Source organism: Adelges cooleyi, unplaced genomic scaffold (assembly GCF_023614345.1).
Source record: "Adelges cooleyi isolate 19-005CV unplaced genomic scaffold, UGA_ACOO_1.1 ACOO_flye_CR_arks_rails_tigmint_CR_PRNA_21, whole genome shotgun sequence".
NCBI classification, from domain to species: Eukaryota; Metazoa; Arthropoda; class Insecta; order Hemiptera; family Adelgidae; genus Adelges; species Adelges cooleyi.
Genome location: NW_026095871.1, coordinates 13439581 through 13453096, shown reverse-complemented (window position 1 = coordinate 13453096; position 13516 = coordinate 13439581). Strand labels below are relative to the sequence as shown.

General features: G+C 29.6%; 4 protein-coding genes across 4 annotated transcripts; 2 read left to right on the top strand and 2 right to left on the bottom strand.

Moving 5' to 3' along the window:
* The first annotated feature begins 1317 nt into the window (after positions 1-1317).
* Positions 1318-3022, top strand: LOC126834256 (proteasome subunit alpha type-4). Its single transcript, XM_050566042.1, has 7 exons — positions 1318-1452; positions 1579-1621; positions 1767-1929; positions 1994-2160; positions 2228-2358; positions 2424-2547; positions 2711-3022. Exons 1-7 carry the CDS (start codon positions 1450-1452, stop codon positions 2899-2901), a joined length of 822 nt encoding a protein of 273 aa, XP_050421999.1. The 5' UTR covers positions 1318-1449; the 3' UTR covers positions 2902-3022.
* Positions 3023-4378: 1356 nt separating this feature from the next.
* Positions 4379-7848, top strand: LOC126835025 (ATP synthase subunit alpha, mitochondrial). The gene is made up of 10 exons (XM_050567311.1): positions 4379-4560; positions 5395-5517; positions 5579-5692; positions 5772-6112; positions 6176-6324; positions 6439-6608; positions 6672-6986; positions 7127-7271; positions 7352-7469; positions 7544-7848. The coding sequence occupies exons 1-10, from the start codon at positions 4495-4497 to the stop codon at positions 7656-7658; spliced, it is 1656 nt and encodes a 551-aa protein (XP_050423268.1). The 5' UTR covers positions 4379-4494; the 3' UTR covers positions 7659-7848.
* A 134-nt stretch (positions 7849-7982) lies between these two features.
* On the bottom strand, positions 7983-10455 carry LOC126835027 (sugar transporter SWEET1-like). Its single transcript, XM_050567313.1, has 6 exons — positions 10157-10455; positions 8904-8981; positions 8724-8847; positions 8504-8659; positions 8184-8303; positions 7983-8117 (listed from the first exon to the last, which is right to left on the bottom strand). Exons 1-6 carry the CDS (start codon positions 10228-10230, stop codon positions 8013-8015), a joined length of 657 nt encoding a protein of 218 aa, XP_050423270.1. The 5' UTR covers positions 10231-10455; the 3' UTR covers positions 7983-8012.
* Positions 10456-10581: 126 nt separating this feature from the next.
* Positions 10582-13212, bottom strand: LOC126835026 (eukaryotic translation initiation factor 3 subunit J). The gene is made up of 6 exons (XM_050567312.1): positions 12964-13212; positions 12782-12885; positions 12106-12207; positions 11396-11705; positions 11187-11323; positions 10582-10723 (listed from the first exon to the last, which is right to left on the bottom strand). Exons 1-6 carry the CDS (start codon positions 12971-12973, stop codon positions 10661-10663), a joined length of 726 nt encoding a protein of 241 aa, XP_050423269.1. The 5' UTR covers positions 12974-13212; the 3' UTR covers positions 10582-10660.
* Positions 13213-13516: the final 304 nt, after the last annotated feature.

Sequence of the window (13516 nt, the reverse complement as noted above, 5' to 3'; positions counted from 1 at the left end):
GCCCCAACATTTTTCTATTAAATAACAAATTTAAAAATATACATAAATTTTGTGTACTAATAAAATTGTATGCCAATTTAGGTATTAAACGTATGTTATTTAAGTTTTGTTTTTTTCATATATTTTTATTTTTAAAAAAATAGTTAAAAATATAATATTTTTAGCTGAGCCTTTAAGTGTATTGGAAACTCGTCTACAGCATAGTGCTATTATTTTAGTATAATTCCATTAGATACAGTGAATAGTAATTTATACAGCAGTAGGCAATTGGCATAATATATAAATATTTGTTAATATAACTTCAAATTTAACTTTTTATCGCTTTTACGAATTCCCAACAAGATCAAAATAAAAAAATATATATATATATATAACAATAAATCGTATGTGTCATAGTGATGTCGGGGTATCGACCATAAATAGTTTTTTAACGCATATTAACCAATTTTTTCTTGTAGAATTTAGTGGTAAATCTATTTAGCTATAAGTGACAAGTCATTTTATACTTTTAAACCTATCTGTTATTGTATGTATGTATCCATACTTGAAATTGAATTTTGCTGCTGGTTGATACATCACTATGATATTACAGAGACGAAAAATAACGTTACAAAGATAAATAATGTTGAATTTTTAATTTTAATTTTACTATGAATATTGAGTAATATGGCTAATATTTTATAAATTTAACTAATTATTTGTTTTATATATTATACAAATGACAAATTGTTTTGGTATACTTAGAAATAATTTATTTTTGGTTTTAAATTTAAAAATACACATTTGTCATATTATATTACATACTCGCATAATATGTGAAATATAAAGAATCAAATTATAAAAACTATTTTTGTATTTTCACATTTATTTTATTAAACTGTTAAAATTTGACATTTCTAATTGGCCAAAACTCAAAAAACCCGCTTTATATATCTAATTGTAAATAATTAAACATGTCAGAAGATTGAACAGGCTAAGAATAATTATAAATACCTGGGCAAAATACTGGAATGTAGATTGAATACATTTCCAAAATTAGCTATCATAATGAATATATAGAATAATGTCTATCTAGTATAAATCCACATTTGTAATTTTTTTTCTATCATATAGATAATAAAACCTGAAATTATTTTCTATATTCTATAATAGAATAAGATGTCTTACAAATAAAATTAAAGTTATTTTTTAAAAATTTAAACTTAAATTCAAATAAATGCGGCTATAATTTGCGTGGTCTCCAAAGAGTTTCTAAACGTGCAGTATTACTTTGCGTTAATAATATAACCTTAAAACCCGGATTTTCAAATTTTTGATTCAAGTCTTGTCATTGTTTATCAATATAATATAAAAGTAGGTATTCGAAATTTTATTTTCATGTTGTGAACTTATATTTTGTTTAAATTAATTGTTTTGTTCTTAAAATCGTCTTACTTATTGTTAACAAAAATGGTAAGATTGTAATATTTATTTAAAATGATTAATGTAATATCCTAGAAAGTTCTTGTAATTTATTTAATAAATGATAAAAAATTTTGAAAGCTTTACCTACAAATAATAATTAAATTATCATTTCAGGCTAGAAGATATGATACAAGAACTACTATTTTCTCTCCAGAAGGTAAATAACTTTTGAATATATTTTTTTCAGTGTACAATTGTTATTTAGCTGTAAATTAGTTGAACTAAACAATGTCATTTAAATATGACATAGTATAGGTAATTGTGTTGTTAAAAATATTTTCAATTAATTATGTTTTAAATAGGTCGATTATATCAGGTAGAATATGCCATTGAAGCTATAAGTCATGCTGGTACTTGTTTGGGTATACTTACTAACGATGGAGTATTGCTTGCCGCAGAAAAGCGAAATGTGAACAAATTACTTGATGAGACTTGTGGGTCTGAGAAAATTTACAAATTAAACGAGTAAATTTACTTAATTTGTTGTATATATTGAATATCTTTTAATAGAGAATAATTTTCTTTTTAGTGATATGGTATGTAGTGTAGCTGGTATTACTGCCGATGCCAATGTTTTGGTTGCTGAACTGCGCTCAATTTCGGAGCGATATCGTATGCAGTATGGTGATGCAATTCCTTGTGAACAACTTGTCTCTTGGCTATGTGATGTTAAACAAGCCTACACACAGTATGGAGGTAACTTTGATATCATTTATCAATTAAATAATATTAAGAAACTAAAAATATGACGACTGAAATTTAGGTAAACGACCATTTGGTGTATCAATTCTGTACATGGGTTGGGATGCTCATTATGGTTTTCAACTTTATCAATCCGATCCAAGTGGTAATTACTGTGGATGGAAGGCAACTTGTATAGGCACAAACAGTGCTGTAAGTAATCATCTAATCACTTCATTGGTTTAAAATTATTTAATTTTTTCTACGTTTTATTTTAGGCTGCTATAGCATCACTAAAAACTGAATATAAGGAAGGACAAATGACTTTAGCGGAAGCAAAAAAATTGGCTATAAAAATATTGTCCAAGACACTAGATGCTACCAAACTTACAGCCGATAAAGGTAACATAATTCACTTATAATATTTTGGTTTATTGTTATAACTGTTAAAATTAAACATAAATGTATTGGTTAGATTTAATTCTTATTCAATTTGACTTAATTCTTTGTAAAATATTCTATTTCAACATTCAGTTATAAAATATTATTCAAAACATTTTTTCAGTGGAAATGGCAACTCTTAAACGGTTAAATGATCAAACTGTTACTAATATACTGGAGAAACATGAAGTTGAAAAATTGATTTCTGATTATGAAAAAATGGAAGCAGAACTCGCTGCTGCCAAGGCTGAAGCTAAGGCTAAAGAAAAGAAGGAAAAAGATGCTAAAGAAAAAGAACAATCGTCGTCAACATAAAACAACAATACAGTGTTTATAATATGTATAATATTATTTATTAATAAGTATGAATTTTTGGTATATGGCCGTTTAAAATCGTGTCTGAATTAATTACAAAAAATGTTTTTTTCATTTATAATTGTACATCTTTTCAGTGAACTTAGTGGGGGAAAACTACTATCATTGCATTCTACTAAACTAATGAATGTCAAATTCATTATTAACTAACATTTACTAAGTTAGTGTATTTCAATTAGCATTTATTTTGTAAAAAAAACAGTGTTTCTTATTTTCTACTAATTATCTGAACTATGTAACTCTCCAAGTAGACTAATATATAATGAAGTAAAATACGAATTATTATAGGTATTACCTATATCTATGCATACTTAATTCTGATTGCTACTATTTTTAAGTGAGTAACATTTAAGAGACCCATCATGGTTTTTTATTTGAGGAAAAATGCAAGGTGTGGCACAGAAATGTTTATATACATAGTGCTTAGTTTGTACGATTAGTAGAAAGTTTTGTAGGGGTACTATTTTATTCTTGACGACATGCAATTTAAGTAATTTATAGCCATTATGCATTTGTGGACTTCGGAACACATAATTTATGGTTACGATAATTACTTGCATATTGGCAAGTCGGTTTTCAACACTGCAGCAATTTCAAATACATTTTATCATGGGACTCTGTTCCCTCTACAATGAACTTTTTCCAATGAGTAAATTAGTTTCGAACGAGAGAAACAGTAATAAAGAAGAAACCTTTGGGTCCTAAAACGACTGTAGGAAGCCTGATTCACAAAAATAATTTGAAGAACTCAATGAGATCAGTTCAGTAGATACGAGCCAACTCCAGAGAGAAACTTATGAAAATAAAAAAATAATTGTTGGTCATATTCAGTCTATTTACAGTGAAAATTAAAAAAACAATGATAACTCTTAGGACGTTCAAATTTTGATAATTTGATTTTGTTTGAAAGTAGTTCACAGTCCGTATATTATTATTACTAACTATATTTTAGTTTAATTTTTATACTTGTAATAAAAGTTTGAAGCTGTTATTACTTATTTTTGTAAATTTAATAAAAAATTAGAATATCTGATCTAGTTTGTATAGACATTTTTTCTATTTCTAACATAAAACTGATATTATTAAATAATAGTTATAATCAATATTTAAAGAATAAACTGATTAATTTTAACACATTTAACACAAAAATATTCTTATATCGTCATTAGTAATTTTACTAATGATTAATTAGAAAATAGATAAAATCAATTTTTAAAGTGACTATCCTTATTGTCGAGCGGTATAACACAGAGTAAATGAACGAAAAAATGTATTCTGTGGTAATATTTTCCAAAAAAAACGGTGACCGGTGTGTTCTTTTCAAAAAGGTATTTACATTTTACACTGTTGGCGCCACTGTAAATCATATGGTTGGTTCAGATTGCGTTCCACTTTACAGGACGTCGATGGTAGGGGAGTCAAACGATTTGCGGCCATCCATTTTCTTTCTCGTTTTCATCCCGTGTGTGTTAGAACTTAGAAATAATATCGCCGACTAGTTTTATCATACGATCACGTTAAAACATCTACAAAATGGCTAATCTATCATTGCGTTTGGCCACCAAAATCGGGAAACAATTGAACAACACTTTACCACAGGTAATTAATTAATTCTTGACTGGTCGAACACCGCACCTAAGACTTAGGCCTCGCCGGTCGGTAAATAGGTGTAACCCACTCGTGCTCTGTAACACTGTCGGTAGTCTTAACATTTTTACATTTTTCAACTAAAAAACATTTAGGATTTACTCATAGCCCATGTCGTTGCTGCAAAAATCTCAATTTTGTACTCGCAAAATATAATAAATAGATATATAACCTTCTTATGACCTTTGATCACGTTTGGGTCAACTGTTTCCTAAAACTACCAGGACGTTGAGTTCATGGAATATTATTTATTTATTTATTCTATATAAAATGGACTTGCCGAAGTTTAAAAGGCATATTTACACCCGTAACTGCAATCAAAATGTATTTTTCCCATATTACTTTGTCTTGCCAGACGGAGTGATGTATGGGTTAAAAGTATCTATTAAAGTTTAAACGATATTGGCATAATGGTCTATATATTAAATGCAACACCTAGTGTAAGTGTAGGACTTTCCACTTTATAATTATTTTACAAAATATTTTCAAATGACTTACAGATATGTGTGTTAATGTTCCTTGTTATTAGCTCCTATTGTAGAATTTTTTTTATTTTAGAACCTTCATAATGGGAAAGTAATAATAAGTCAAATTAAATACATTAGTACTTTGTAAAATATATTACTCGTAAATTAATAGAATCCTCTTTTTTTCACAATTACTAGGCTTGTAATACACTCGTACGTCCTATTCTATCTAATTAAATAGAATATTCACGTCTAAGCAAGTTTTACTAATTTGGTTTATGATTTAATTTAACTATTATGCATTAAATGTTTATTATAGATAAGCAAGGCTTCCTGGACTACATCAAAACTCATCAGCCGATCAATCCACGTAACATGTAGCGCAAGAGCTGCAGAAATTTCCTCCATTTTGGAAGAAAGAATTTTGGGAGCTCCACCCAAGGTATATACAACATCAACATGTTAAAATACAAAAGTTTGAAATAATTTATCCATTATTTTAGGCTGATTTAGAAGAAACTGGTCGTGTGTTAAGTATTGGTGACGGTATTGCCCGTGTCTATGGTTTGAAGAATGTACAAGCAGAAGAGATGGTGGAATTTTCTTCTGGGTTAAAGGTGTGTTTTTTTCTACTTGAATCTTAAAAGAAAATTATATAAATAAATATATAATATAACAATTAATTGTAACACTTAGGGTATGGCTCTTAACTTGGAACCCGACAACGTAGGAGTGGTAGTTTTTGGTAACGACAAGCTGATCAAAGAAGGTGATGTCGTTAAACGTACTGGAGCTATTGTAGATGTACCTGTTGGTGAAGACCTTTTAGGACGTGTAGTTGATGCTTTGGGTAACACCATTGATGGTAAAGGACCATTGACCTCCAAGACTAGGTACCGTGTGGGTATCAAAGCCCCTGGAATTATTCCCCGTGTATCTGTACGCGAACCTATGCAAACGGGTATTAAGGCTGTCGACTCACTGGTACCAATCGGTCGTGGTCAGCGTGAATTGATCATTGGAGACAGGCAGACTGGGTAATTTTTATTGTTACGTTATAAAGTAATACAATGCTTAAATTTATTTAATGTTATGTATAGTAAAACCGCTTTGGCTATTGACACCATCATTAACCAAAAGAGATTTAATGATGCCCAAGATGAGAAGAAGAAGTTATACTGTATCTATGTTGCTATCGGTCAAAAGAGATCAACAGTCGCCCAGATTTTAAAGAGGCTGACAGATACTGGTTAGCTATATTTTAATTGTCGTTCTGAATTTGTATTTTATTACAGATTAAAACGTTAAAATTATTGTAATTGTATAATTAATAAATTATTATTATTGTGTAATTTTTATATAGGTGCTATTAACTACACCATCATTGTATCGGCCACTGCTTCTGATGCTGCTCCCCTTCAATACCTTGCCCCATACTCTGGATGTGCCATGGGAGAGTTCTTTAGAGATAATGGCAAACACGCCCTTATCATCTATGACGATTTGTCCAAACAAGCCGTTGCCTACCGTCAAGTATGAATTATATTTTCTATGCTGTAAGCAATGTTATTTATTATATATATATATTGCATACAGATGTCCCTGTTGCTGAGACGTCCGCCTGGTCGTGAAGCCTACCCCGGTGATGTATTCTACCTCCACTCTCGTTTGTTGGAACGTGCTGCTAAAATGAGTGAAACATTAGGAGGAGGTTCTTTGACTGCTCTGCCCGTTATCGAAACCCAAGCTGGTGATGTGTCTGCCTACATTCCCACTAACGTAATTTCCATTACTGATGGACAAATTTTCTTGGAAACTGAGTTGTTCTACAAGGGTGTCCGTCCAGCTATCAATGTTGGTTTGTCTGTATCTCGTGTAGGATCTGCTGCCCAAACCAAAGCCATGAAACAAGTGAGTTTTGTGAAAAAATCTATCTTAGTGTTTTTTTAATTTATTTGCAACATTTGGGAAGTTATTGTCAATAGGTATAAAATAATTATTTAAGTTTAGAAGTAACCTAAAATGATGTACAAAATATTGTGTTTTAAAAGGTGGCTGGTTCAATGAAACTTGAGTTGGCTCAATACCGTGAAGTTGCTGCCTTCGCCCAATTTGGTTCTGATTTAGATGCTGCTACTCAACAACTATTAAACCGTGGTGTTCGTCTTACTGAATTGTTGAAACAAGGACAATATGGTATGAATAATATTTCGTAATGATCACATTGTTTTTAACCAATAATGATATCATATAATTATTTATTTTGAACATTTTAGTGCCGATGGCTATTGAAGAACAAGTAGCCGTAATCTACTGTGGTGTCCGCGGGTTCCTTGACAAAATGGACCCATCCAAAATCACTTCATTTGAAAAACAATTCTTGCAACACATCAAGTAATTATTTTATTATTTAAAAATTATTTTTATTATGCTATTTATTAAATTTATTATGATTTTTTTATCTCTAGGGCGTCAGAAAAACCCCTTTTGGAGAGCATTGCAAAAGAAGGAAAAATCACCGATGATACAGATGCTAAACTGAAAACTGTTGTTAACAACTTCTTAGCCTCATTCAATGCTTAAGTATTTATATATTTGTTCCCTGTCGAACAGAGTTAGTCCTCAGAATTTTCCAGCTCTTTTTATAAAAGGGTTATTGTTATGCCTATTGTTCAGTCATAGCCCCATAGCCATTAAATTTGTATAATTACATGTACCTATTTTTCAATATAAGTTATAAATAATGAACTGGGATTTCCAAAAATATTTTAAACCATTTTGTTTTTTTTAGCAGAAAATTATATAATTAATTATACATTTTAGACAAAGAAAAGGCCACTTTATACATTTGTTTTAATACTGTTTTTTTTTTTTTACAAAAAAAAAAAGAATAAAACTATAACAAAAAATTGTACAAATTTAAAATTGACCAGTTATTTATTTATCCTTTTCACTCTTATGATGTGCATTATTTTCTATAGGATAGATAAATAACAATTTCAGTTGAATCAAACTTAGAGTGAAACCAACAAAACATTGCATCTGAAACAGGTTTAGAAATAACATTTCAGTTTTAGTCCAGATTACTAATTCAAAAGTTTTACTCACAAACATAATATTATTTTTGACGTTGATACTGTACAAAAGCCATAAAAGACAGACAACCATAGTATTGATTAATATCGGCTTCGGATGTCCAGACCATCGTTTTGTTTTGATGGTTTCTCGCTTAAATAGACCAATATAAAAAGTTCATGAAACACCATAATTTTTTTAAATTATAATTTGAAAGAGGTAAATTGAACATATAATTATTTATTTATATTGAAGAGCATAAACAAGCTGTAGACTGTAAAGTAGAATGTCTTGAGCTTGTATATTTATTTTGTTATTAAAACAATAAGGGTCAACCCCATTTTAGTACTTACTAGAGATAACAGTGGCCAACCTATAATTAACAAATGGATAACAGTTACAATGGCTGAGTAACGTACTGTGACTACGTCTTTCGATTCAACCACAGAATATAATAATAAAATCGAACTTATTACTGCTAACTTTAGTGTTTTCTTCATGACTTTGTTCTGTCAAGTTAAAAAAACGTACAATTTAGTTAAGAAGTTACAGAAATATTTTTCGTCTTGTTACCTTATCTGTTGAGTAATATAAGTAAACCATCAAATAAAACATATTAAATACTAAACCCATTCCGTGAACAAACATTATAGTGTATAAATTGAGTAAATAACCTTGTCGAACAAACAATGAACTCCTAAAAAGATAATATTTTAGTTGGACAAATAAAGAATTAGAATTGAAATGACTCACCTAAAAAGAGCTCCGGTAAATGAGGATAAGTTGACATGATCGGACGACTTTTTTCTTACAATATCTTTACACACTAATCTAAATCAAGTATTATTCAGATAACATTAGTACTTTATTGAAATAGCACAAATATGTATGTAAAAAATTGCCCAGTTAAAAATTACAAAATAGATATGGGCATTGTTGGACACTTCCAGAAGTTGTTTAAATAATTTCTCTCTTTAAAATTCACACTACTTGTATCATAGTAGATTCGTCAATAGGTTATTTTCAATTTTCATACGTTATACGTTTTGGTTTGTACGAATTAGGCACGTAACACTTAAATTGATAAGTAGTAGTAATTAATAAATCGTTCTTCGGTGTACTATTCCTGGTCCATAACCCGAAAAGTGATCATAGTTCATGAATCAAAAATCAAGAAATAAAACGGCATTATTTTAAGTCTACTATTTTTTGAGTACAGGGTACAGGAAAAAAATCAGGAAAGTCACTTTTTTCAAATCTAAGAAAAACATGTTTAAGTTATGATAAAAAAAAGTTTAAAAAATATTTTGTTTATAATTGTGCTTATAAATAAAGAACTGATTCGTTTTAAATCAAAACGAATTTTATAACAAAATTGCCATTTTAATAAGTGACTTTCTGGGTTTTTCCCTATACCCTTTAATTACAAGTGGTTAGCACAAGTAATAAGAGAAAAGGTTAGTTGTATTTTTGCTTGTCTAATATTTCATATCATTATGGCTTATTAATCTTGTTTAAGTACTTAATGTAAAATATATTATACAACTAGATTATTTATCTTGCATACAATGTAATATTTAGGCTAGATAATATACAATTTTAGTGTAACCTCGGTTTTCATTCATTCATTTTGAAATTTAAGATCAATTGTTACTTTACTTATGTTGTAAAGTATATTATTTAAGATTGATTTTTGGTCAAGTATAAACAGAAATCAGACATAAGAAAAAATCATGCATGTATGTGAACATACAGATAGATCACGTTTTACTCATCAAACTGAATATAAATCAGTTCAATGGTCTAATGCCGTTTTGATAACAAATGGACTCAAAAAGTGTAAGGTTTACCAACAGCTGCGCTCCACTTACAAAATATATTCAAATTACAAGTCATACCTATTCTCTATTAGATAAAAAAAAAATTATTATATTACTTGACATTATGTCATATAGAATTACTGGATATTTTATCAGTAAAGGTCATAATGGTATTATTATACTTACAAAGGAGTTAATATTAACATTGTGGATGCACATCCCGCCGTAAAAGAAACTGATTTTACATAAATATCATACATAATTTATGAGTTTAATTAACAAAAACTTGTTTAGTACACACACTAAAACACTTATTGTTTATTATCACACCACAGATTCAAATGAACATAATACTGCTAGGCCATCAAGTGGCTACTCGTCACTGTCGTTATATGATGAGTCGTTCGTCATGTTATGCAATAAGTGTATATAATATCTTAAGACTAATAATCGTAGTTGTTAATTTTTTTTAAAATAATATTTAGATAATAAAAAAAATTTATTTTTTTATGGTGAGATTATATATTTTAATGTGAGAAAGATAAACATAAATTGTTTAAAATAGAAAAAAAATATTTATCAATCAGCTCTATTAACACTATATAATTACATTAGTTATAAAATATATATATTTAATGTATTTATATATATGTATATATAATTTGCACAATTTTTTTTAAGACGAATCTGCTACATGAATTCATCAAAATCATCATCCACAGTATAAGCCGAAAATTCGTCATAATTTTGTATCTGCAACATAAATAATATTTAAATTAATAAAAATAATAAAATAATCAATTATAAACCGATTCTAAATGACAAGTGTTCATGGAAAAGTAAGACGAGGATCGATATTGTATAATAATTACACTATTAAGTTTATTAATTTAAAATGTGTTATAATCAGTTTGATCTAAAAATAGACTAAAAAGTTTTTTTATTTCAATAATAAAAACTAAAATTTTTAATTGTGCCATTAGTAGTATGTTATATTTAAAGGCGAGATATTTAAAAAAAAAATTCAAAGAAACATTATCAGCTAGCTGCTACAGAATAAAATTTAGGTTTTGGTAATTTGTAAAAAAAGTCCGTATTTTTTGGTTAAAGCTTATTGTATTACTATATTCCGTGCAATTCAAGGAAGATATCTAAGTGTATTACATGAGTATAATCAAATACTTGACAAATACTATGAAAGTTTATTTTAACTTACGCTACTGTTATCAAGACGAAGCTTTGCTTTTGCTTTTCCTTTATTCTTTTTACTCTTGTCCCCTTTTTCTGCTTTCATTTTTTCTATACTCATATTATCTACAGTTGCTTTTACTTTCCTTAAGTCGTTCATTGACACTAAACATGATAATTGAGTTAATTAAAAAAAAAAAAAATTTTAAATGCATTAACTGAAAAAAATCGACTTACGACTAACTGACAAATTCCTAATGAGTTCTTCAATGAATTCAGAGTAGTGTTCGGACTTGGAAACACTTTGGATTTTTTTTTGAAGAGCTTGCTCGAATAATGCAAAATCTTCCTTGGATTTAGGTTGCATTCTATCAATAGAGTCTTCATCTCCCTCATCGACACCCAACATTTCTTTGGCTACTTCCAAGTCTGCTTCTTCTTGCAGCTTTTGTTGAAGTAATTTTTTTTCTTCTGGTGTCATGTTTGAGTTCTCTTCAGCTTCCAAGAACTTCCGCCGTATTTTGTCATTTTCAATTTTTTGCCTGCGCTAGTTTTAAAAATAAATATCATTAAAAATGATGAACATTATTGTATGAAATACTTCCAGCTCTCATCATACATAAGGAAATTATAATTTTTTAATTTATTTTAAGGCCAGCTAAATTAACATCTGCTCGTGGCAATTAGTGTAGGAGTTATTAACGCTTAGAATTTACCCGTCTGGTTATGTCAATTTTTTCCAATTTTATTTTCATAGTATAACAATACAAACTCATAAGATTACATGATAGATCACAGTATACACTTTACAGTATATAGGAAAATCTCTTTAGTCTTCATAAAACGATAGTATTCTCAACATATTTACACTTTAATATAATATAGTGAGGTCGCAGCAGCAGTAAAAATGTCTGTTTATTAAAATAATAAAGTAATTGATGGGTTACCTCACGCTCAGCTATTTTTTGTTCTAGTTTTGATTTGGTTTTCTTTTCTGGTACTTTAGTTTCTGTCTTTTTAGGTTCCACATCTTCAGCATCCCAACTGTCCTATATGAATAGATACAAAAATGTAAATTATACATATATTTTTAAAGAGTCGGTGTAAACCGATTAGGGTAAGTTAAGTATCTGGAATCTAATGTGCAAAGTTAATGGATGAATTGAAAACTTGTTGATTAAAGTGAAATAAAAAATAGCCAAGTTGACTTATACGTAGATTGTAACACGAGTGAAAATAAAAAAATTGAATATTAATTTTTAGAAATAAAGCAGGCGCGTGGCTGAAGAGATAAGGCAATATTGTATAATAATGCACGGTCGACCGCCGAATCTCAGACACTGGCGGGTTTGTTCCTTTGGCCGGGTGACTGAATGGGGGAACAAATGGCAATTTATCTCATTATGTATGTATAAATGAGTAGTACGATTGGGATTAGGTACAAAACATATATAAACTATCACCAAACAATCTAATAGAATTTGTATGATTATTTGAAAATTTTAACAAACAAAAAGGAAAGTCGTCTTGTAGTTAGCATTAATTATTACAGAATACTGTTAGTACTGACTGTCGACTGATGACTAAGCAAGGTGAAGGACGATTTTAGATAGTAGTACTAACCTTTATGTTTTCTTCTTCGTCTTCGCCTTCCCATTTATTGAGTTTGGCGCCACCAACTATTTCCACGGGTATGACGGGTTTGGGTGGTTCGAAATTATCAGCATCTGGAATTAGGCAACAGCGATTGAACGATGGTAACTACTAGTCTGACAACTTTTGCAGGTGCTTCTGCTGGTACTTACCCCATTCCATGGTGGTGATCACGTGTGTTGAAAACAAGTGGAGATGATAAACGAACGGTGCGTTTGTCAGAAAGGGCAACGACAATCAGCGACGGAAGAGACAATGGAAATCGAATATAATTGGCGTTTGGTCGTTTCGCAGTACACACACTTTGAGTTAAACATAACAAATGACAGGATAAAATCGGGTCGAACGTGTACGTTTCGTAGGCAAAGTGCAAACAAATTCACCAGTTCAGTTGTATTTGGCAAAATTTTTTTACAGTTGCCAACTTACCGGCCACACCATCATCTCCTCCGCGGCTCCATCGCACAGTGCCGACAACACCGAAAATGATAAAAAAAAAATATAAAGTATCTAAGTAGGTTTATTTTCTATCACCTGAATAATTATTCATGTCAAAGCATAGATCTTATGTCCTTATCTTACTAGACCTGACGGAGCATGCATGTAGTTCCAGCAAACCGACGTGGCTGCGCATATAGAACATATAAAACAAATGTATTTTATAATTAATTATGTTTTTTTAAACTTCGGTTTTTTTTATATTTT

Coding starts and splice junctions, on each gene's coding strand:
- LOC126835025 (XM_050567311.1), top strand. CDS start 4,495: ATGGCTAATCTATCATTGCGTTTGGCCACCAAAATCGGGAAACAATTG. Junction 5,693..5,771: donor AATTTTCTTCTGGGTTAAAG/GTGTGTTTTTTT, acceptor TGTAACACTTAG/GGTATGGCTCTTAACTTGGA. Junction 6,987..7,126: donor AAACCAAAGCCATGAAACAA/GTGAGTTTTGTG, acceptor GTGTTTTAAAAG/GTGGCTGGTTCAATGAAACT.
- LOC126835027 (XM_050567313.1), bottom strand. CDS start 10,230: ATGTATGATATTTATGTAAAATCAGTTTCTTTTACGGCGGGATGTGCA. Junction 8,660..8,723: donor TATATTACTCAACAGATAAG/GTAACAAGACGA, acceptor TTAACTTGACAG/AACAAAGTCATGAAGAAAAC. Junction 8,304..8,503: donor GTTGGCCACTGTTATCTCTA/GTAAGTACTAAA, acceptor GGTCTATTTAAG/CGAGAAACCATCAAAACAAA.
- LOC126835026 (XM_050567312.1), bottom strand. Junction 12,208..12,781: donor ACGAAGAAGAAAACATAAAG/GTTAGTACTACT, acceptor CTATTCATATAG/GACAGTTGGGATGCTGAAGA. Junction 10,724..11,186: donor TTCGTCTTGATAACAGTAGC/GTAAGTTAAAAT, acceptor TTTATGTTGCAG/ATACAAAATTATGACGAATT.
- LOC126834256 (XM_050566042.1), top strand. Junction 1,930..1,993: donor AAAATTTACAAATTAAACGA/GTAAATTTACTT, acceptor TTTTCTTTTTAG/TGATATGGTATGTAGTGTAG. Junction 2,548..2,710: donor CAAACTTACAGCCGATAAAG/GTAACATAATTC, acceptor ACATTTTTTCAG/TGGAAATGGCAACTCTTAAA.